At 35.2% G+C, this 25527-nt stretch overlaps 1 protein-coding gene across 1 annotated transcript; it reads right to left on the bottom strand.

Moving 5' to 3' along the window:
- Window positions 1-14875: 14875 nt before the first annotated feature.
- On the bottom strand, window positions 14876-16514 carry LOC148201587 (secreted RxLR effector protein 161-like). The gene is made up of 3 exons (XM_088109441.1): window positions 16116-16514; window positions 15930-16064; window positions 14876-15028 (listed from the first exon to the last, which is right to left on the bottom strand). Exons 1-3 carry the CDS (start codon window positions 16512-16514, stop codon window positions 14876-14878), a joined length of 687 nt encoding a protein of 228 aa, XP_087965567.1.
- Between the last annotated feature and the right edge of the window lie 9013 nt (window positions 16515-25527).

The raw sequence follows: 25527 nt of genomic DNA, 5'->3' as shown, positions 1-25527 counted from the left end.
TTGTTAAGAAGTAAAATAGGGGTCTTAATTTAATATTATAAGATAAGAATATTCAAGTGTTCTTAATTAAATGATGATATTATGTTTAAATTTTAGATGAATGATATTGATTTTAATGCTTTAATTATTGTATTTTGATATGGTATATGCTTTGTGTATAGGCGGTAAACGTTAACTCACCCATACTTTTCTGTTTGTTTATCTAGAGATGGAATCAAAACCCCTCATACTCACACCATGGAGCTTAGGCCTTGTATTGAGGAACCCATTTCAAATGATGCAGCATCTTTAAACTTTGTCTCTTGATCTTCGACCAAGAGTCATACATGATTTTACTCTGTCTAATAGAGATGCAGTCAATTGGAAAACATTGGAGTATCACTATGCTACTGCTGATCGGAAAGCTGTTTCATATGCATTTATTGGATCCGTGGTCCATGAGGTAACCTACAAGTTTATCTTCGGTGCACAAATTCAATATTTCTCAATTTTAATGCCTTATTTCTTAACCAATATTATATTTTGATATCATGGTATCAGTTCAAACTTTAAATATAGTAATTGTTTATTGTTAGAGAGAATGATCTATTTGCTGCTCTTAACTATCTTAGAGAGAGAGAAATTATGGTAAGGTGTTCTAAATCTCATTGACACTCTAATTGTAAGTCTTGTAATTGATGTGTACTTTGTATTTATAAATTGATTTAGTAGTTTGGAAAGTAAAGTTCATTTTGGCTTTTTGCAGGCCCATAATCTTGAATTGTTTTTTGGACATTTGTTTAATTGTTACCATGACAACAAACCGCCCTTGCAGGTCCAACAGGTGCATACTCTAATCCAACCGAACTCGTAAGTTTTTAATCTTGTTTTTTTAATTATAATATTTGTTTGGTTCATAGAAGTAGCATTTCATTATTTGTATTTTGGACTTTGTTTGATCTAGATATAATTGTAGAGTTATTGTTTTGAAATTTATGGAGTTGTGGGATGGTGTTCAGAAATATGAAGGCAAAACAATGTCCAATTACACTAGTGTAAGTTATCAAAATTTTGATGGTGTGTCCCTTTGATTGAACATTGGCATTATATTGATATTGTGTGCAATTTTTTTCTTTGCAAGAGGAACTACAAGAGATTAGGGAGAAGTATGTTTGTGATTGGATTTTGAATGTTGACAATGTGTGGAGGAATGAAGTGTTGCAACATTTAGGGTTGTTACAAAACGGATTGTACGAATGTCATTTATGGTTTTTTTTATCACTATTTGAAATTGTAATGATTATGTTTGAATGTGCATATTTTTTGTTACAAATCATCAAAGAAATTTGAAGTTAAGAATGATCAATGTGTTATATTTGGTGTTCATTATGACAGGGTTGAATAGAACAATGACCATGTATTGTGTAGGAAGTTTGTACTGCAGTCCACATGAAATGTATCTCATTATATGTGTTCAATGTGGTATGTACAGGGTTGTGTGTTGATTAAATATTGAATTTTTTTTTTGAACTTAAGCGCTAAATGGCATGGACTATGTTGATGAACATGTGCAAAATACTTGCCTTAAGTGTCATATTAATTGGGTCAACAGGACTTGAATGTCCAGTAAGTCGTAACAAATAATTAAATTATGAACTTGAAAATGAATGACAATTTCAAAGTTTTACAAAAAATGGTTCATTGGGGATGGAGTTGGATATAAATGTCATAATCAATGGCTGAAGATCATTTGCATGTCCAATAAGTGTTAAAAAAATTGTTCATTAAAAAATCAATGTCATTTTGAAAGTTGACATGTCTATGCAAAAACTTTGTCTGAACTCATTTGGCCTTTGCTACCAATGTTGTTTCTACACAATGAGTTTTACAAAGAATGGTATCTTGGGGATGAAGTTCGATATAAATGTGATAATCAATGCATGAACATCACTTGTATGTCTAATAAGTCTTAAAAAAAATTGGTTCACTTAAAAATCAATGTCATTTTCACTGTTGACCCCTGTGTGCAGAACCTGTGCCTGAACTCCCCACTTATTTGGCCTTTACTCCCGGTGTTGTTTCTACACAATGAGTTTTATAAATAATGGTTCCTTGGGCATGGAGTTCGATATAAATGTGATAATAAAAAAACAATGCCATTTTCACTGTTGATTCCTATGTGCAGAACCTTTTACCTAAACTCCCCACTTATTTGGCCTTTGCTCTCCCAATGTTGTTTCTTCACAATGAGTTTTAAAAAGAATGGTTCTTTGGGCATGAAGTTCGACATAAATGTGAAACCAATGTCTGAACATCATTTATATGTCCAATAAGTCTTCAAAAAAATTGGTTCACTTAAAATCAATGTTATTTTCACATGTGCAGAACCTTTGCCTGAACTCTCCACTTATTTGGCCTTTGCTTCTAGTGTTGTTTTTGCACAATGAGTTTTACAAAGAATGGTTCCTTGGGCATGAAGTTCGATATAAATGTGATAATCAATGCCTGAACATCACTTGTATGTCCAATAAGTCTTAAAAAAAATTGGTGCACTTAAAAATATATGCCATTTTCAAAGTTGACCCCTATGTGCATAACATTTGCCTGAACTCCCCACTAATTTGGCCTTTGCTCCAGTGTTGTTTCTGCACAATGAGTTTTACAAAGAATGGTTCCTTGGGGCATGACGTTTGATATAAATGTGATAATCAATGCATGAACAACACTTGTATGTCCAATAAGTCTTAAAAAAAATTGGTTCACTTAAAAATTAATGTCATAATCAATGTGATATTCAATGCCTGAACATCAGTTGTATGTCCAATGCCTGAACATCACTTACAAAGAATGGTTCCTTGGGCATGAAGTTCGATATAAATGTGATAATCAATGCCTGAACATCACTTGTATGTCCAATAAGTCTTAAAAAAAATTGGTGCACTTAAAAATCAATGCCAGTTTCAAAGTTGACCCCTATGTGCATAACCTTTGCCTGAACTCCCCACTTATTTGGCCTTTGCTCCAGTGGTATTTCTGCACAATGAGTTTTACAAAGAATGGTTCCTTGGGCATGAAGTTTGATATAAATGTGATAATCAATGCATGAACAACACTTGTATGTCCAATAAGTCTTAAAAAAAATTGGTTCACTTAAAAATTAATGTCATTTTCACAGTTGACCCCCGTGTGTAGAACCTTTTCCTGAACTCCCCACTTATTTGGCCTTTGCTCCCAGTGTTGTTTCTGCACAACGAGTTTTACAAAGAATAGTTCCTTGGGCATAGAGTTCGATATAAATGTCATAATTATTGCTTGAACATCACTTGTATGTCCAATAACGATTAAAAAAAATTTGCACTTAAAAATTAACGACATTTTCTTTGTTGACCTAACTGTGCAAAACCTTTGCCTTTTGTCCCTAGTTATTTAGCCTTTGGTACTAATGTAATTTTGCATGAAGAGTTTTGCAAAAAATGGTTCCTTGGGGATGAACTTCGATATAAATGTGATAATTCTTCCCTAATATTCGTTATCATGTCTATATTTGTGCTTCCATTAACTTTATTTGGATTACTTGGATCATGTGCCCAGTGCAATGTGTTTTCCTCAATCTTCGTTTGGAAGTTATAATATTATGTTTTCTGCAGATGATCCAAACACCCCTTGTGACAATTTTTTCTCTAATATTAATTTTATATTTTCAGGTATAACAAGTTGAAGCAGCACTGTATAAAATCCAAATTTTAAACAATTTAAGATAGGATATTTTAAATCTATTTAAAGTGATAATAAAGAACTATAATTACAAATTGTAATTTTTTAAACAAAAGTAAAAACACTTTTGAAAAAAAAAATTGGTTAAGGTTAAATTATAACAAATTTAAAAATTTGTATCCAGATTTGACAATTATAACTACTATGAAAACAAAATTTTAATATGATATATTAGATAACTAAGAAAAATTCAATATTTTACCAAACTAGAATAGATAAACAATACATACAAGAAGTGTTAATACAATGTATTTTAGATATTTAAGATATTTTAGTGAGTAAATAAAAAAGTCAAAAAAAATTATATAATTTCACAAAGCCTCAATGCTTATTTATAACTAATTATTACACATTACTTTGTAGTCCATTACATACATAAATATATGTACCCACAAAAACTAATCACTAAAAGACAAAAATTGTAAGCTATATCAAGAACATGGTACATCTATAGTTGAAAATTTCTGCTACAAAAATGATTCTAAGACCTCATTTATTAGATTAATTTTTGCTGCAACAGGACTGTAGTACAAGTGTTGATCCATGAAACAAAGAATTCAAAGAGTGTCAGACAATCATTAATCAACCAGCACTGGATCAGTTCTTTTCATCCCTAGTCTGAAGCACTTTGAACAGCTCGTTATATGGTAGGTGTAGTTTTCAAAACATTAATCAATAATCTGAGATTCAGAGAGCAATAATTTAGATCATCAATAACAAAAGAAATTTTTATGGAAATGTAGGAATTGAGCACACAATATTGGTAGAGTTCCCTACAAAAAGTTCACAATAAAACTACTTACTAAGCATGAGGGAGAATGTCAAATCAAAATATTGATAAATTCGGTAGGACTTGAGTTTTAAACTTGATTTATTGGTACAGTTTAGAGAAAAAAATAAATAAAATAAACAATAAGCCAAGTGAACAAACAAAGCCAATATCCTAGGAACAGTGACTGCCTGATGAAGTTAAAGAAGTTAACAACAACCTGGGAATAGTGATTGCCTGATGGTTGTTCTGAGGACGAAGAAGCAACATCCTTTAGCCTTTTTTTTGAAGCGGGCGTATTGCCGAATCATTCGCAGCAGAAACAAAACAAGTGCAGCAAGAGAGACAACACCACATGAAAGATACAGGCCCCAAAAGCTAAATCAAGTGAAGTTGATAAGGCTTGGAGTTGCTTGTCCTTTCTTCAGGACAACCCATTTTACAGAACCACCTCTCCTGTATCCTATGATGACCTTGAGAAAGAAAAAGAAAACAAAGGAACTATTAGACTTTGGAGTAAGTTGTTTCATTACGATTTTTATTAAACAGGGTTAAGAGGCTGAACTTGAAAAATAACAAAATAACATGGAGTTAGAATCTACAACAAAAGATGAACATTGGGGCACCTATTGCTGCACCAAATTCAATAAACTGGTCGTAAAAGGTTATCATATGACGCTACAAAGGCGTACATTAACATAGTTACAATTTTCTTCTTAGGAGGACCACGAAAGTCATTATTGACTCGGTGCTCAAGAATCCATATAACAATTCCAATCACCAAAAATGAGGCAGTCGTAGCACACCACATATCTGCTATAAATGGTTTGAGGAACACCCGAGCACTTGATCCTAATTTGTTGATAGGAGCCACTATGACAAGGCTAGATGATGCAAAAGGCTGAGAAAAATCCACAATCCTTGTACGGTTTGTTACAATTGCAATGTCTCCAACAACAACATCATATACCTAAACAATTTTCAAGGATTACATGTTAACAAAATTAAGACAACACTGAACAAAAACCAATGCTGATTACAAATTTTTCAATTTTTGTTCCCTTCTTTTCTCACTACGATTCTACCCAAAAATATTATAAGGAAGAAGAAAAATAAAGAACAGGTAAATTTTTTTACAAACTTTGGAGTAAGAAAAAACATAATATTATTTCATCCATCAGAATTTTTACGTATAACACAGCTGCCTTTTAGTAAAAACACTATATGTCAACTAAAAAACAATCGTAACAAATTGAGTAGATATATATGAATTAACCAACGTTGACTATGTTTCTTTTTTCATCATGGGTATCACTTACAAGCTACACATAATCCTTGGCCATCATTTGAAGTTTATGGGCAATAGAAAAAATTCTCAAGCTCGGATCAGGGTTGGCATGAATAACATACACACGAGGACCAAACAATTTAGATTGATTAAGTTGGTGATTTCATCCATATCAAACTTAATACTCAAAGGAAGTTTATAAGAAATTTTCAAACTCCTTTTTTCAAGTTCATGACTCAAAGCAGATACTCCATTAATCAAGCTCAAAAATATGGTTTCTATTTAAATACATAAAAACCCTAAATTTATGGAAATATAATATAACTCAACATACTTTTTTCATGTCTTAATAAACTTCATCTTCTTGACCAACTTCCTCTATTGCAACAATACCTACACTACCAAATAAGGTCTAAAAATATCAAAATAACACCAAAAAAACACAACAACCCTAAATGGTAAAAAAAATTAAAAAAAGAAATCAAACCCACCAAACAACAACAAAGGATTGACAAAAGGAACGTCTGGAAGCTTAAAAAACACCGTCAATGGTGGTTTCGCCCTTTGTTGGTGCTTCAGAATGGCGAACGACGCAGACAAGGTTTCGGTTAATAGTGGGAGTCCGGTGAACGGTGAAAAGTTGGCCAACGTCCGATTCTGCTCAAGCAACACTTGTGGCTAGGAAGATGCTCTTTCTAGGGTTCTCTCACGAAAATGAGATTTCTAATTTTTGAAATCTCAAAATGAAGCCCGCGCAATCAAAACCCATCTGACCTTTATTTACATGTCATTTTCAATTTTTAAAATCTCTTCCACATGGACCAATCAGAGCGTGACACGTGGCTGTGTCAAAATGTTGTCAAAAGTTGTTGTCAAAGTATCATTATCCAATTTCAAATGGCAAACAATACTAAACCACATAATGTTTGGAATCCCATAGAAAGCTACAACAAGTAGAACTTCAATGAAGAATAAGCATAATAGGTGCAGATTATGATCACCAAAAACTAAGTAGTTTTTGTACCAATACTGCATTAAGGAGGACAAGCGTAGTAAAATTGGAACAAGAATTTTTCTTTTTGGAGAACAAACTTTCCCCTCAGATAAGTTCAATGCCTTAGTTTGTGTATACAGAGCTATCGGCTAGTATGTGTTCTTCACTCAAAAGAAAAGATTGCATACACTAAACAAAGAAATATAAAGTGAAAGGACATTTTCAGTGGCAGCTCACCATATGCCTCTGAAGCTGTTTTATGCACTTCATGAAATTGAGGCAAAACTCGCAAAAGTATAGTCTCAAACAGTCATTGTATTCTGGTGGGAATGGGGAGAAGTACCATGTCTTGATCTCATATCTTCCTAGCTCAATAGTAGCTTATGAAAATTGTTAGAAATTCAGCTTATGATGTTCAATTTTTTTACAGAGGAAATAACTTCTCCGAAATAAGTGAAAAAAAAACCCCGGAGCTTATGATTATAAATCACATTTTATGACAGGTAAAAATGACCTATTATAACAAGTGGACTGGGGTCATCGTTCTTACAGTTATAATAGGTCTATGTTTTTTTATGACGTAACATAAAAATAGCCTATTATGACGACTTTCTGTCACCTGTCATAATATGTCAAAGACAAAATTTCATTTATCAATCATAATAAAGATAATTTTTTATAACGTAACTGGATTTACCTGTCATAATACTTGAATTTTTATGACCGTAGATATTTTTATCTATCATAATCTGATATGACAGATAATTGTTCACATGTCATAATACATGTTTTTCAAAATTAACTTATTAAAGCATACATTGTCATATGAGTTATAAAAACTTGTTTAAAAAAATCTTAATTACAATTGACATCAAATCAATTTCCTGTGTTATCATTTCATCCAATCAAATTTATAATCAATATATCATGAAATCACCATATTCAATTGTACTAATAAAATGGAATTCATTTCAAACATTAAATTGTCTAATAATATTTAATACATTATTTATACATAAAAATATATATTAAATCCAAATATTACATTATATATATACTACTAAATTGTAGCAAAGTTTCTACAATTTACTAACACTTAAAATAAAAGAAGTTCACTTAGTTCTAATGTCTTCCATGTCAAGATCTTCCAAAGAGCAATGCTTTCCAACATTCAAATAATTATTGCACGGACAAAAGGAACTTTGATTTTATCCAAGCAACGAACTAACTGAATTATAACCTTTTAAAATGCAAAAGTATAAAGTTCACTCATCAATGAACAAGCAATGTACCAAAAGATTGCAAGTGTTAATCACTCAATTGAAGTCTCATACACGAGACAATCCATATTGTATCTAGAAGCAAGTTTTAACTCAAAATAATAATAATAACAATAATAATAATAATAATAATAATGATGATGATGATGATGATGATGATGATGATGATGAATATTATGTGGGAGATGATATTGTACAAAACAATACCTTCTTATAACTAGATGGTTCTAATTTTATAATTGATTTGATAGATGTAATTGCCTGAATTAGCACACCCTCTTCTCCACCAAGGATCTAATAACCTACTGTTGGATTAATAGAAGAAAAAAGAGGCAACGAGAAAATGAAGAAGGAAGACAGTAGAGAATTCCTTAATTCTGGAAAAGGATATTTTATTCAATATATCTCAGATACATTTATAATGATAAAATTGAAAGCATCCACGTAGCAATAGCAGTTTTCAGAAACCACGTAGCAGTAGCAATTTCCAGAAACGGTGAATAAGAACGAGACTTGCTCCTAAAGTGTAGCAACTAATAAATTAAAATAAATTGAAATAAATTAAGGCAGTTATAAAAACAAGTTTTAACACTCCTCCTTTTTTTTGAACTTCAAATTCCAATCTTCTCTCTTAAGAATTCAAATTTGTTGATTGGAAGTGGCTTTGTAAACATGTCAGCCAATTGATCTTCAGATTTGCAGTAAACTAAGTTTACTTCTCCATTTTGCTGCATCTCCCTCAAAAAATAGAGCTTGATGTTGAAATGTTTAGTTTTTCCATGACACACGGGATTATTTGCAATTGCAATTGCTTCCTGATTGTCAATATAAACTTCAGTTTTATTCTTCTGCTGAATATGTAAATCACATAAAATCTTCTTCAGCCATAAAACTTGATTTACAGCTGCTGTTGCTGCTATGAATTCAGCCTCTGCAGTGGATTGTGCTACAATCTCTTGCTTCTTTGTACACCATGAGAAAAAACCTAAGCCTAGGCTAAAACAATATCCTGAAGTACTTTTCATATCATCAATGGATCCAGCCCAATCACTATCAGAAAATCCATACAACATGAATTCTTTACACTTCTTAAATTTAACACCATAATCAACAGTGCCTTTTATATATCTCAGTATTCTTTTTGCTGCTCTTAAATGCATTTCACTAGCACAATGCATAAACCGAGATAAGAGACTTACAGCAAATAGAATGTCTGGCCTTGTTGCAGTGAGATACATTAGACATCCAATCAAGCTCCTAAAGTATCTTTCATCAACTTTATCAGTTCCATCTTCCTTTGTGAACTTTTCCCTTTGATTCATCGGTGTGCTAATTGCTTTGCACTCCTCCATTTGAAATTTCTTCAATATTTCTTTTGCATATTTTCTTTGGCAAATAAAGACTTCATCCTCACTTTGTTTGATCTCAAGTCCAAGAAAATAGGACATGAGACCAAGATCCGTCATTTCAAAGGCTTGCATCATTTCTTGCTTGAACTCCTCAACTAGCTTTGTGTCATCTCCTGTCACCAAAAGATCATCAACATAGAGAGAGACTATGAGAAGGTTATTTCCCTTATGTTTCACATAAAGAGTGGACTCAGATAAGCTTTTTTTGAAGCCTATGTTCAATAGGTGATCATTTATCCTACTGTACCAGGCCCTTGGTGCTTGTTTTAGGCCGTATAGGGCCTTTTTAAGTAGATAAACTTTATCTTCTTCACCATGCTTCACAAATTCCTCCTGTTGCTCCACATATATTTCTTCATCTAGAACTCCATTTAAGAAGGCTGATTTGACATCTAATTGGAATATTTTCCAGCCCTTTTGCGCAGCTACAGTTAGCACCAATCTGATTGTATCTAATCTAGACACAGGAGCAAAAGTGTCAGAATAATCAACACCAAAAATTTGTGCATACCCTTTAACGACTAGTCTAGCCTTGTATTTGTTGATTGTGCAATCTGCATTAAGCTTTGTTCTGAAAACCCATTTGACTCCAATCACTTTTCTGTTTTTAGGCCTGTCAACTAGTTCCCACGTTTTGTTTTTCTGTATCATAGACATTTCCTCCTCCATTGCAATTTTCCATTTTGGGAGTTGTAGTGCTTTTTGACAACTAGTAGGTTCACAAATGGCTACATTACATCTTTGATAGATATCAGTCAATAGCCTTGTGCCTCTAATTGGAGGTTCATCTTCCAATTCATTCTGCAACAACTCTGTGGTTTGCTCTCCAGGATGATCATCTTGTATATTGTGAAATGATTCAGTTGTGCTTTGTGAATTCTTCCATTCCATTGCTGCCCTTCATTGAAATTCACATCTCTAGTGATAGTCATCTTTCCGGTTTGAGGATGATAAACTTTGTAGGCTTTCGAAATTGTACAGGCTTCAAATGGAGTTTTGTCTTTCAAGGCTTTAGTTGGAAGTCGGTTTTGCAAGTAAATTGCTGTATTAGCAGCTTCTGCCCAAAATGTTATAGGTAGCTCCTTCTCATGTAACATGCATCTAGCCCTCTCCATTATCGATCTATTTCTCCTTTCACTAACCCCATTTTGTTGAGGAGTGTAAGGAGTTGTTAATTGATGCTCAATCCCATCTTCTTCACAGAATTGATTGAATTTGGTTGATGTATATTCCTTCCCATTGTCTGACCATATAAATTGAATCTTGTAGCCACTATGAGTTTCTACCATTTTCTTGAATTTCATAAATACTCCAGCCACTTCATGCTTGAATTTCAAGAAAAATATCCAGCACATTCTTGTAAAATCATCTATGAACAGAACAAAGTAAAGACTACCTTGTAGTGATGGTGTTCTTTGGGGTCCTGCTACATCAGTGTGAATTAGTTGCAACTTTTGAGAGGCTCTCTAAGCTGATTTGGGAAATGTCTTCCTGTTTTGTTTACCAAATTGACAAGCATTACAATTTGGCAAATTATCAGAAAATATTGGTACACCTGTTGACATGTCATTCTTCTTTATTTTTAACATTCTTTCAAGGTGACAATGACCAAGTCTCTTATGCCAGAGTTCTGTAGGACTGAACTGAGTGTAATAGGTTGTCTGCTCCTCCTCTGTTGGATCAAATGAGAAGCTTTTACCTCTCATTCTAATTTTTAGAATTTCCCGGTCAGCAATGTCACAAATAAGGCAATGTTGATGTTCAAAGGACACTTTAAATCCCTTTTCCATCAACTGACCTACACTTAGCAAATTTTGATCAATGTCAGGTACATAAAGAACATTTGAGATTGTTATTGTACCTGTGCTCGTTGAAATTACTATGGTTCCTTTTCCTTTTGCAGAAATATAGCTACCATTTCCTATTCTGACTTTCGAGACTTTAGTGGGCTTCAAGTCCTTGAATAGAGTTTTTTCATATGTCATATGGTTGGTACACCCACTGTCAACCAGCCAGCATTCTGAGTTGCCCCTTGCTGAAAAACATACTGCAGTAAAAATGTGATCTTCTTCGTCTTGCTCAACAACTTGGGCATTGGCTTCATGCTGTTGAAGTTTGCTTCTACAAATGATAGCTTCATGGCCAAGCTGATTGCATTTACTGCACTTCGCGTCTGGTCTTTTCCAACATCTAAATGGTGGATGTCCCATTTTTCCGCAATGCTTACAAGGTGGATAATTTTTCTTTTTATCCTTGCCTTTGTTTGTAATATCTTCGCTACTTGTTGGATGGAATTTGTTGAAGCTTTTCTTCTTACTGGTTGCAGCAACTTGATGCTTTACTGGTAAAGCATCTTCAACCACATGTTCTTGCCTCATAATCCTCCGTTGCTCTTGGGCCTGCAAAGCATGTAACACTTCCGCCAAAGTAATCTTGGACAGATTCTTTGTGTTTTCCAATGAGGCAATAGACACTTCGTACCTTTCTGGAACTGTCACAAGGATTTTCTCGACGATTCTGGAGTCTACAAAGTCACTGCCTAACAACTTTATTTTGTTGGCAATGCCCAATAACGTGTTTGAGTACTCCTTGATTGTCTCTGACTCTTTCATCCTTTGCATCTCAAATTCCCTCCTTAGGTTCAACACTTGCATGCTTTTTATTCTGTCATCTCCTTCATATTCTTCCTTCAAAAAATCCCAAATTTTTTTTGGTGATTTAAGAGTCATGATTCTGGTGAAGATCAATTTTGTAACACCAGAAAACAAGGATGACTTTGCCTTTGCCTTCTTTGTTTTTTGTTCCTTGTGATTTTTGATTTGAGCAAAGGTAGGGTTCTCTGGCAGCGGTTGAACAGTGTAATCCTCTTCCACAGCTTCCCATAAATCCAGTCCCTCTAGATAGGACTGCATTTTTACAGCCCACATATCATAGTCTTCCCCATTAAAGATGGGAAGTGTTACTGGAAAGGAAGTTGACTCTCCTTCCATTCTACAGGTCCCTTAAGAAAAAATGCTCTTGATACCAATTTGTTGGATTAATAGAAGAAAAAAGAGGCAACGAGAAAATGAAGAAGGAAGACAGTAGAGAATTCCTTAATTCTGGAAAAGGATATTTTATTCAATATATCTCAGATACATTTATAATGATAAAATTGAAAGCATCCACGTAGCAATAGCAGTTTTCAGAAACCACGTAGCAGTAGCAGTTTCCAGAAACGGTGAATAAGAACGAGACTTGCTCCTAAAGTGTAGCAACTAATAAATTAAAATAAATTGAAATAAATTAAGGCAGTTATAAAAACAAGTTTTAACACCTACAATTACTAACACTGGAATGTCTCCTACAACTTGTAATAACGATTCTGCGTTATTAGTTGAAAGGATGGTTTCGAATGATAATTTACCAATCTCATGAAGTTACATATAAAAGACTAGTTCATACGTTTTTGAATGGTTTAATACCTCTTTTGGTCCCTCGAAAGGGGGCCAATGTTCAATTCGGTCCTACCTTTTTTTAGAAGTTCAATGTGGTCCCAACTTTTGTAAAAAGTGTGCAATCAAGTCCTTTTTGGAAACGGCGTTGAGTTTTTAACGGAGCAGCTGACAGGGTGGACTGAAGTTAGCTACGTGGCTGTGTGTGGGTAATACGTGGCTGTGAGAGGGTGATACGTGGCTGTGAGAGGGTAAATGTGATAATATTACTAAGGTTAAGAAATCAGAAGTTAGGGTTTGAGGAGTTGTAGAGAAATTGGTGTTTGAGATACAAATGGCTTCTTCTGAAGGGTGTTCGTCGTGTTCGAGAAGTTGGGGCAAAGGATCTTCTCGGTGGTCCCATGGTTGTGGTGTGAGAGGAGGTGGGATAATCCCTACTTGTTACTGTGGTGAGGTGTTTGCAGCGTCTAATAATTCATCTTCTACCTTGTCTTGTTCAACTTCGAAAGTCAATGGTTGTGCATCGAGCTTCTTGAACAAAATGCCAGCGAATAATACACAGACGAAAAGTCTGGTGTTTCTACCGCCGTCGTCTTTGCCGTTTTCTACCCCCAAAAGTGCATATGCGTCTGCATCTGCATCTCCGGCTGATAATAGCGACACCACCAATTAAATAATTGGTGATTTTTCTATGACCAACTACTGTATTTTATTCTTGGATTATTGATGTAATTAATTAAGATATGCTAAGTAAAATTCAGCACAAAACACGTAAATAAATTATGAACATATTTACTCCTTTTTTGTTTTATATTTTTTGGATGAAATATACTTTATGAAACTGAACCAGAAGCTACTGCATTTGATATTGACTTGTATGAATAAGTCAGTAACTGTGGGTTCCCGATTGGATGCATGCTTTTGCTTTTCAATTGGGGAAAATTAACGTTCTATTTGGAATTTATTATTTAAGTTGTTTTGATTCATGTTTTTATGGGGATGCATAAGTTTAGAAGTTATTGTAGTGTAACTTCTTTATCAAACATAAACCCTAACCTGATTTGTGGTTTCCAATTTCAGTTTCAGATTTGCAGTATCCAATTCGCGCTTCAGATTTCAACACACTTCCTCCACGATGATAAATCCCAAATTACCAATTTCTCTATAACTCCTCAAACCTTAACTTCTGATTTCTTAACCTCAGTAATATTATCACATTTACCCTCTCACAGCCACGTATCACCCTCTCACAGCCACGTATTACCCACACACAGCCACGTAGCTAATTTCAGTCCACCCTGTCAGCTGCTCCGTTAAAAACTCAACATCGTTTCCAAAAAGGACTTGATTGCACACTTTGTACAAAAGTTGGGACCACATTGAACTTCTAAAAAAAGGTAGGACCGATTTGAACATTGGCCCTCTTTCGAGGGACCAAAAAAGGTATTATCATGTTAACAAGTTGCAGACTATATTGTAATATCATGTTAACAATGCTCAATAAAAATTGATTCCAAAACATCCAGTCATGCTCCCTCAGAAAAAATGAAAAAGGTATTCAACATAAGCATAAAACTAAAATCATTATACAAATTTGTGATAGCTCGTTAATATTTATACAGGATTCATATCATAGAGTTTATTTTACTTCACAAATTGAAGCTCAAAATACTGAGCAGTTCTTATTTATATAATGCAAATAAAGCTTAAGGGATACAGGCATACCTTGTAAAGGGTTAAAACTTCTTGTAGGATCATACCAAGCATGCCGATTCACCACTTGAGTGATTTCTATTCTTAGTAGAGGGCGAACCAAATCTTAAGCATAATTAGTTTTGGGTTCACGCTTTCTATATGGGTGTTGTTATACCTTTCTGTTATTTTTCTTTTCTCTCTCTTTTCCTCACACGTTGCTCTTTTAATAAGATGAGTCACTAAGCAACATGATTCATGCTTGCGAGTGTATCTCGTTAGCAAATTCTCTCTGATATTTCTCACCAAATGCTTCTTTCCAAGTGAGGTATGCAGAAATTCTTACAAAGGATGGAACCACTTCCCTTGACAACCTGACATTTAGCAATAGAACCCTTTTCACATCAACCTGAATGGACACAAAATAGATTAAAAGTATGGAATTTTATCAAAAGTAAATTTTTATTTTTTATGCATCCAATAATTTATTTATTTACACAAATAGAAGGCCTTAATACTAGGTATAGATTTGGTAAGGTATAGATTTTTTAAATGAGTATTTATTTTATAGAAAGTTATATTTTCATTGGTACCTGCAGATGCCATAGATGTCAATGTGAGAATAACTTTAGCTAAGGTCATATGGTTTCCATTAATACCTGCAACCCATAAATCCCTTCACTGAAACCCTCACAATGCTAGAGTTCATCACAATTAATAAAACAATTGTAATTCTAGATTCTCATTTATATGTCAATTGTTGATTCATATTTTATTGTCAATACCCAAAAACATTCTCAATCAACAATACAGTTATAATATTTTGGAATATAATATACTCATCACATTCAAGTAACTGAGGGCTAATCTCATTGTACTTTAAGTGTTCGGCGTATAGAAGAAAAGTAAAATAGTAGAGGAGCAAAAGATGGAACATGGTGGAACTTTGCGTAACTTTTTCATAATGAAGGAAAGGAACTTATTTTATTCAATATAACAATAGTATATTTATAATAATTTAAATAAAACAGAAAACACCCATGTAACCAAGATTTCAGCAAAATGTGGATGGAAAAACTGACTTGCTCCTAAAGTGTAAAAACCAACTTATTGACTTAGTCCTATCTAATAAATTGAAATAAATTAAAACAAATTAAGGCAGTTACAAAAACATAACTTTAACACTCCTCATTGCCTTTTGTACTGCAAATTTCAATCTTCTGTCTCAAGAATTCAAATTTACTGATTGGAAGTGGCTTTGTAAACATGTCAGCTAATTGATCTTCATATTTGCAGTAAACAATGTTTACTTCTCCATTTTCCTGCATCTCCCTCAAAAAATAGAGCTTGATGTTGAAATGTTTAGCTTTTCCATGACACACTGGATTATTTGCAATTGCAATTGTTGCATAGTTGTCAACAAAAATCTCAGATTTATTCTTCAGCTGAATACATGAATCACATAAAATCATTTTTAGCCATAAAACTAGATTTACAGTTGTTGTTGTTGTTGCTATGAATTCAGCCTTTGCATAAGATTGTGCTACAATCTCTTGCTTCTTTGTACACCATGAGAAAACTCTTGAACCTAGGCTAAAACAATATCCTGAAGTACTTTTCATGTCATCATTAGATCCAACCCAATCACTATCAGAAAATCCATACAACATAAATTCTTTACACTTCTCAAATTTAATACCATAATCAATAGTGCCTTTTACATACCTCAGTATTCTTTTTGCTGCTCTTAAATGCATTTCACTAGCACAATGCAAAAATCGAGATAAGAGACTTACAACAAATAGAATGTTTGGCCTTGTTGCGGTGAGATACATTAGACATCCAATCAAGCTCCTAAAGTATCCTTCATCAGCTTTATCAGAACCATCTTCCATGGTGAACTTCTTCCTTTGATTCATTGGTGTGCTATTGCTTTGCACTCCTCCATTTTAAATTTCTTCAATATTTCCTTTGCATATTTTCTTTGGCAAATGAACACTTCATCCTTACTTTGTGTGATCTCAAGTCCAAGAAAATAGGACATGAGACCAAAATCTGTCATTTCAAAGGCTTGCATCATTTCTTGCTTGAACTCCTCAACTAGCTTTGTGACATCTCTTGTCACCAAAAGATCATCAACATAGAGGGAAACTATGAGAAGGTTATTTCCCTTATGTTTCACATAAAGAGTGGACTCAGATAAGCTTTTTGTGAAGCCTATGTTCAATAGGTGATAATTTATCCCACTATACCAGGTCCTTGGCGCTTGTTTTAGCTCATATAGAGCCTTTTTAAGTAGATAAACTTTATCTTCTTCACCATATATTTCTTTTTATAGAACTCCATTTAAGAAGGCTGATTTGACATCTAATTGGAATATTTTCCAGTCCTTTTGCACAGCTACAGTTAGCACCAATCTGATTGTATCTAATGTAGGCACAGGAACAAACGTGTCAAAATAATTAACACCAAAAATTTGTGCATACCCTTTAATGACAAGCCTAGCCTTGTATTTGTTGATTCTGCAATTTGCATTAAACTTTGTTCTAAAAACCCATTTGACCCCAATGACTTTTCTGTTTTTAGGCCTGTCAACCAGTTCCCACGTTTTGTTTTTCTGTATCATAGACATCTCCTTCTCCATTGCATTTTTCCATTTTGGGGGTTTTAGTGCTTCCAGATAGCTAGCAGGTTCACAAATCGCTACATTACATCTTTGATAGATATCATACAATAGCCTTGTGCCCCTAATTGGAGGTTCATCTTCCAATTCATTCTGCAACAGCTTTGTGGTTTGCTCTTCAGGATGATTATCTCGTATATTGTGAAAGGATTCAGTTGTGCTTTGTGAGTTCTTCCATTCCCATTGTTGACCTTCATTGAAATGTACATCTCTAGTGATAGTCATCTTTCCAATTTGAGGATGATACACTTTGTAGGCTTTTGAAACTGTACTATATCCCACAAAGATGCCCAGAATTGCTTTCTTGTCAAGTTTATCACGCTTAACCTGAGGAACATGTACAAAAAAACACAACCAAATACTTTAAGAATGGTTAGAGAAGGCTTATACTCATACCAAGCCTCAAATGAAGCTTTTTCTTTCAAGGCTTTAGTTGGAAGCTAGTTTTGCAAGTAAATTGTTGTATTAGCCGCCTCTTCCCAAAATTTTTTAGGTGGCTCCTTCTCATGCAACATGCATCTAGCGATCTCCATTACCAATATGTTTCTCCTTTCATTAACCCCATTTTGTTGAGGAGTGTAAGGAGTTGTTAATTGATCCTTCTTAGGAAGTTAAAGGTATACGTCAGAAGGAATAAAAGGGGAGGAAATTAAAGGTGGGAAAGGAGGTTAGTTTGTTAGTAGAGAGAGAGAGAGTATAAATAAGAAACATAATAGAGGGAGAGAGGGTTATCAAATATTTTTGCTTGGGTATAGACTGGACATCTTTTCCAGCGGAGGAAGGGAGGCTTCCTTGGGGAGAGACACTTGTATTTCTTCTTTCTATACATTACAGATTGAATAAAATACATATACATACATTTTATCTTCTGTTGTTTAGAGTGTGAGTGAGAAGAGAGAAATTTGTTTTGGCTCCCTGAATAAAGGAACCTAACAGATTTGGTATGACCTGGTAGATCTGTATTGGAGGGAAGAAGAGTGAGGAAAGAGAGGTAGAGAAGAAGAATTAAAGGACGAATGATGGCGATTGAGTAGATGGTGGAAGGCGAAGATGCGAGCGGTGACTCACGAACTTTAGTCGTTTAGCCGCGCTCTCGGACAACGCTCCAAGAACCAGGATCGGAGCTCCGAAGAAAATCACGATTCCGTCAATGCCGAACGCGAGCAACGACCACCGGAAAGCTCGGAGGATGAGTCGAAAGATGACCGAGGCGAAGTGCAACGCAATTGGATGAAGTGCGTTGGACTAGATCTGTCAAAACAAGTAACCCTAAAATGATATTAAACTCCAAAGACAATTCAAAATAAAAAATTAGCATACAATCCAAGCATAATCCAAAAACAAGTACAAAAGGCGAATAAATAAGTTTTAAATATTGATAATTTTTGTATCACTTGTCCATTTATAATATTAAAGTCTTGAATAGATAAATCTATAATATTTTTCTCTCTTGAAACATCCTTTGTTTATCCCCATCTACATATAATAAAAAAATGCTAACTAATAATATTGAAACACAAAATAATAAATAATTAAATTAAATTAGGTGGGTTGGTGAGCGAACCCAGCTCACCACGGGTTCAACCTGTATGAGCCAGGTTCTAAGTGAGTCGGGTTGAAAACTAACCTGCATAAAAAAAATTACATTTTTTTAAAACCCAACCCGGCTCAAACCCATGGTAGGCCAGGTTGGCTCGTGGGTTACAACCTATTTTGATAACATTATGTTGAACTACCTACATTTGAAGGTATTGATCCTATGGGTTGGATCGCAAAAGCTGAGAAGTTCTTTGACCTCCAGAGCGTGCCGGAGAAGGAGAAGATGAAGCTCGTTTATATCTATATGGAGAGAGGCACTAGTTACTAGTTTCGCTTTTGGCGAAAGAAAACCAGACATCCAACTTGGAAGCTGTTCACCGATGCGCTGACGCAGAGATTTGGCGAACTGAATAGGGGCACCTTTTTTTAGAAATTGGTCATCGTGCGAGAGAAAGGGAGCGTTGACGAATAATCCAAGAGTTCGAAATCCTGGTGGCACAAGCATTGGGAGTAAGTGAAGAACAAGTTCTGGGATACTTTTTTGCTGGATTGCAGGAGGGACTGCACAATATGGTGAGACCGCACGATCCACGCGACTTGTTGATGACAATGGAACGAGCTCGAGACGTAGAACAAGTTGGGCTGGTATCGCGAGGGAGTGGTGGAATGGTAGGAAAAGGAGGGGCGACTCTAGAAGCACTCCTAAAGGAAAAGGGAATTGAAGTCATGACGTTAGTTTAGAGCTTGAGCCAAACTAAATTGATGGAAGGGGAGACAGAAGGGAGTGGCTTATCTCATGGTGAGGAGGCAAAGTTGGAGCAAATTCTAAGTAATTTTGAGGGGGTATTTAAGGACCCCCATAGATTGTCGCCTGAGAGGAGAGTAGATCATAGAATTCCATTGAAAGAAGGCATTAAACCTATAAACGTGAGGTCATACCGTTACCCCTATGGGATGACAACTGAAATAGAGAGACAGGAGGAGGAGATGTTGAATCTGAGCATTATTAGGCCCAATAATAGCTCTTATCCTAGCCCTGTAATATTTGTGAAAAAGAAGGATGGAAGTTGGAGGTTTTGTGTGGATTATAGGGCATTAAATAAAGTAGCAGTGGCTGAAAAATATCTTATCCCAGTCATTGAGGAGTTGCTGGATGAACTCTAAGGAGCATCTTATTTTTCAAAATTGGATTTGAAGGTTGGGTATCATCAAATAAGGATGAAGAGTGTGAAGATATTTCTAAGACTTTCTTTAGGACTCATAAGGGGCATTATGAATTTCTTGTTATGCCTTTTGAGCTAACAAATGCCTCATTCACCTTCCAAGACATGATGAATTCAGTTTTAAGACCCTTTTTTAGGAGATTTGTATTGGTATTCTTTAATGATATACTTGACTATAACAAAACATGGGAGTAGCACTCACAACATCTAGTGAAATTCTTGCAAGTGTTGGCTGAGCATAAACTCTTTTCCAATAAGAAGAAATGTGGATTTGGCAAGAAACAAGTGAGATATTTGGGGCACAAAATATCTGTAGTAAGGGTTGAGATTGACAGAGAAAAGATTGCAACTACTTTGGAATGGCCAGAGCCTAAAAATATCAAGGAGCTACGAGGTTTCCTTAGGCTGACTGGGTATTATAGAAGATTTATGAGAGACTATGGGAGGATGGCTAGACCTCTAACTGATAGGCTGAAAAAGGGAATGTTTAAGAGGTCCACATAGGAGCAAAAGCCATGCAAAAGCTTAAAGAAGCTGTAACTACAGCCTCGGTATTGGCTCTGTCTGATTTCAATCAAACCTTCTATGTAGAGTGTGATGCCTCTGGTACTGGAGTTGGGGCAGTTCTGTCATAGAGAAAAAAACCTATAGCCTTCTTTAGTAAGGCTTTATCTGAATCTTCTCTGACCAAGTCCATCTATGAGAAGGAGTTGATCGCGCTTGTGCTTTCTATACAACATTAGAGGCCATACTTATTGGGTCAGAAATTTGTTTTTTGTACTAATCAAAGGAGCTTAAGATATTTACTAGAACAACGTATTACAACCCAAAGCCATCAAAATTGGCTAGCTAAGCTCCTTGGGTATGACTTTGAAATAAAATACAAGACAGGGGCTTTCAATCAGGTGGCTGATGGGTTATCAAGAAAACGAGAGGAATGACAAGCAGGAGACAAAAGTCTTACATATGATATCCAGACCATATCGATTTGAATTTCAATAAATCATGGAGGAGGTGGAAAAGAATGATTGTTTAAAGAAGATTTTGGAGGAAATAAGGGTGAATCCTAATTCCCATCCTGCATATACCTTGGAGCATGGGAGATTACATTAAAAGAGGAGGTTGGTTTTATTGGCACAATATGTCTGGATACCTAGATTATTGGCAGAATTTCACAGTCACAAGATGACATTCAGGGGTCTATACGACCTATAGGAGGGTGGCACAATCTTTGCATTCGGGGAATGAAGAAGAGAATTACAAATTTTGTGGTTGAATGCCTCGTATGTCAACAACATAAATACTTGGCAACATCTCCCCAAGGTCTTTTGCAGTCATTACCCATCCCGAAAACAATATGGGAGGAGATTAGTATGGACTTTGTAGTGAAATTACCCAAGTCTTATGGGTTTGACACTATATTAGTGGTGGTGGATAGAATCAGTAAGTATGGACAATTTATCCCAATTAAACACCCTCATACAGCAAGATCAATAGTTGAAGTGTTTGTGAAGGAAGTGATTAGACTTCATGGGATACCTATAACCATTGTTAGTGACCGAGATTCCACCTTTTTGAGTGGATTTTGGAAGGACATTTTTCGCTTGCAGGGAACACAGCTGAGGATGAGCACTACCTATCATCCAGAAACGGATGGGCAGACTGAAGTGTTGAATAGGGTGTTGGGAACATATTTGAGTTGTTTTAGTTTCAAATAGCCCAAGAGTTGGAGTTTGGTCTTACCTTGGGCTGAATATTGGTACAACATCCTTTACTAAGGAGCATCCAAGTGCACACCCTTTGAAACAATGCATGAAAGACCCCCTCCCACAGTGACACGCTTCATACCTGGAGAAATAGTGGTAGAAGTAGTTGCCCAGGACTTGTAAACACATGATGAGGCTTTGAAGCAACTGATATATCATATGGCCAGAGCTCAAGACCAGATGACACACTATGCCAATAAGAAGAGGGTGGAGGCCAAGATCAAGGAGGGAGATTGAGTATTCCTTAAAATCAGACCTTATAGACAAACGTCTATGTCTACAAGACTACACCCTAAGCTCTCAACAAGGTATTATGGACCAATACTGGTGGAGAAACAAATAGGACCTGTTGCTTTTCGGTTGCAGCTACCAGAAACATCAAGAATACACCTTATATTCCATGTTTCCCTGCTAAAGTTAGCTATAGGAGAACATCATGTTAAAGGAGCCCTACCAACTGAACTACAGGATGACAAACCCATATACACATCTGAAAGTGCTACAGCGAAGAAATCAACAATAGTAAGGGGAGGAGATACCCCAAGTCTTAATACAATGGCAAGAGGGCAGTTTGGAAGGTGTCACTTAGGAGGAGGAGCACTACATCCGACAGCAGTTCCCTGACTTCAACCTTCAAGACAAGGTTGACGTTGGAGAGGAGGTTAATGTTAGGAAGTTAAAGGTATACGTGAGAGGAATAAAGGGGGGTGATTAAAGGCAGGAAAGGAGGTTAGTTTGTTAGTAGAGTGAGAGAGAGTATAAATAAGAAACATAATAAAGGGAGAGAGGGTTATCAGATATTTTTGGTTGGGTATAGACTGGACATCTTTTCTAGTGGAGGAAGGGAGACTTCCTTGGAGGGGGGGGGGGGGGGGAGGGCACTTACTTGTATTTCTTTTTTCTATACATTATAGATTGAATAAAATACATATACATACATTTTATCTTTTATTGTTTAGAGTGTGAGTGAGAAGAGAGAAATATGTTTTGGTTCCCTGAATAAAGGAACCTTATAATGCTCAATCCTTGCTTCTTTACAAAATTGATTGAATTTTGTTGATGTATATTCCTTCCCATTGTCTGATCTTAGAATTGAATCTTGTAGCCACTTTGAGTTTCTACCATTTTCTTGAACTTCATAAATACTCCAATCACTTCATGCTTGACTTTTAAGAATAAAATACAACACATTTTTGTAAAATCATCTATGAATAGAACAAAATAGAAGTGATGGTGTTCTTTGAGGTCCTGCTACATCAGTGTGAATTAGCTGCAACTTTTGAGAGGCTCTCCAAGCTGATTTGGGAAAAGTCTTTATGTTTTGATTACCAAATGAACAAGCATTACAATTTGGCAAATTATCAGAAAGTATTGGTACACCTGTTGACATGTCATTCTTCCTTATTTTTAGCATTCTTTCAAGGTGACAATGACCAAGTCTCTTACGCCAGAGTTCTGTGGGACTGAATTGAGTGTAATAGGTTGCTTGCTCCTCCTCTATTAGATCACATGAGAAGCTTTTACCTCTCATATGAATCTTAGAACTTTCCGGCCAGCAATGTCATAGATAAGACAATAATGATGTTCAAAGGACACTTTAAATCCCTTTTCCATCAACTAACCTACACTTAGCAAATTTTGGTCAATGTCAGGTACATAAAGAACATTTGAGATTGTTTTTGTACCTAAGCTCGTTGAAATTACTATGGTTCCTTTTCCTTTTGCAGAAATATAGCTATCATTTCCTATTCTGACCTTCGAGACTTTAGTGGGCTTCAAGTCCTTTGGTTGGTACACCCATTGTCAATCAATCAGCATTCTGAGCTACTCTTTACTGAAAAACACGGTGCAGAAAAAATATGATCTTCTTCATCTTGCTCAACAACTTGGGCATTATCTTCATGCTGTTGAAGTTTGCTTCTACAAATTATAGCTTCATGTCTAATCTGATTGCATTTACTACACTTCGCGTCTAGTCTTTTCCAACATTTAAAGGTGATGTCCCATTTTTCCGCAATGCTGACAAGGTGGATAATTTTTCTTTATATCCTTGCCTTTGTTTGTCATGTTTTCGGTGCTTGTTGGTTGATTGTTCTTGAAGTTTTTCTTCTTACTAGTTCTAGCAACATGATGCTTTGCTGGTAAAGCACCTTCAACCACATGTTCCTGCCTCATAAGCCTCCATTGCTCTTGGGCCTACAAGGCATGTAACATTTCTGCTAAAGAAATCTTTGACAAATCCTTTGTGGTCTCTAGAGTGGTATGGATGCCTCATATCTTTTTTGGCACAGTTACAAGGATTCTTCGATAATTCTACAATCAGAAAAATTAGTATCGAGTAATCTTACCTTATTAGCAATGCCAAGTAATTTGTCTAAGTATTCTTTAATTGTCTCAAACTCTTTCGTCCTTTGAAGCTCAAATCCCCTCATCAAGTTCAACACTTGCATGCCTCGAATTCTATCATCTCCTGCATATTTTTCCTTTAGATAATCCCAGATTTTTTTTGTTGTATTTAAAGTCATGATTCTAGTAAAAATGGTTGTCGAAACACCACAAAGAGACATATTTTGCCTTTGCTTTCTAATTTTTTTCTCCTTATGAATTTTGATCTGGGCCATGGTAGGATTGTCTGACAGCAGAAGTACTTCGAAATCCTCTTCAACAGCTTTCCAAAGATCCAAAGCCTTCAGCTAAGCTTCCATTTTTACAACTCAGAGATCATAGTTTCCCATCAAAGACAAGAGGTGCTACTTGGTAGAAACTTTTTTTAGAACTTATTTTCACATGTTTGTAAGAAGACTGCTCTAGATACCAATTTGTTGGGCATATAAAAGAAAAGTAAAATAATAGAGAAGCAAAAGACGGTGGAACTATACGTAACTTTTCAAAATGAAGGAAATGAACTTATTTTATTCAATATAGCAATAGTATATTTATAATAATTCAAATAAAACAGAAAACACCTATGTAATCAAGATTTCAGCAACGTGGGAAAACTGACTTACTCTTAAAGTGTAGAAACCATGTTATTGACTTAGTCCTATCTAATAAATTAAGGGAGTTAAGATAACTTTAACATTAAGATATATGTTGGACCCCATTCATCCTCTCAAAATAATCCTTGATGGGCTTTGTCTGGATGACTCATGAATCTTTGTCCATGATGGATATATCTATGGAACAACCATTCTAACCATATTCTATTTGGATAAGATAAATAAAAATATCATTTTACATTTGGATGAAAATCAATAAACGATGTTGTTGCAGAATGGGTTTCTTGTTTAAGTTTATTCATAAAACAAAAAACAACAAAAAAAAATTAAAGAGAATTACTTATAGTGCAGTTTACACGTGAAAGGTTTGGATGAAATAATAAATAATTGCTTGGTATGGTGCATTCAGTTGTCATAATTGAAAAGGCTGCACCAATACTATTTTCCTATGGTCCACTCACGGTTTTATACCAATGGAAAAGTTGCTCCAGCCATTTTGAAATGACTGAAAGAGTCAAGTTTCTCTCCTTATAATGTAGGTCCATACATAAACTTAGGTCCTTATTATTTAATCCATGAAAGCATAGTAGGGACTTGTGAACAAGGATGAAAAGAAAACAAAACAGCATGGTCTCATCCCTTCTAAGCTTTCATGAGAATAACACTAGCATGGCCAAAGAAGATGTTTATGCGATCAA

The sequence above is a fragment of the Vigna umbellata genome, chromosome 3 (genome assembly GCF_029865625.1).
Source record: "Vigna umbellata cultivar VRB3 chromosome 3, Vumbellata_1.0, whole genome shotgun sequence".
Classification (NCBI taxonomy): domain Eukaryota; kingdom Viridiplantae; phylum Streptophyta; class Magnoliopsida; order Fabales; family Fabaceae; genus Vigna; species Vigna umbellata.
Note: the sequence above shows the minus strand (reverse complement) of the source record. Positions and strands in the feature narration are given on the sequence as shown.

Excerpts from the sequence above, each read along its gene's own strand:
- LOC148201587 (XM_088109441.1), bottom strand. The coding sequence starts at position 16,514 with ATGGAAGATGGTTCTGATAAAGCTGATGAAGGATACTTTAGGAGCTTG. Across the intron at positions 16,065-16,115 it reads TAGCAACAACAACAACAACT|CTGAAGAATAAATCTGAGAT; the intron begins GTAAATCTAGTT and ends TCATGTATTCAG. Across the intron at positions 15,029-15,929 it reads AGATGCAGGAAAATGGAGAA|GTTGATGTGAAAAGGGTTCT; the intron begins GTAAACATTGTT and ends GTGTCCATTCAG.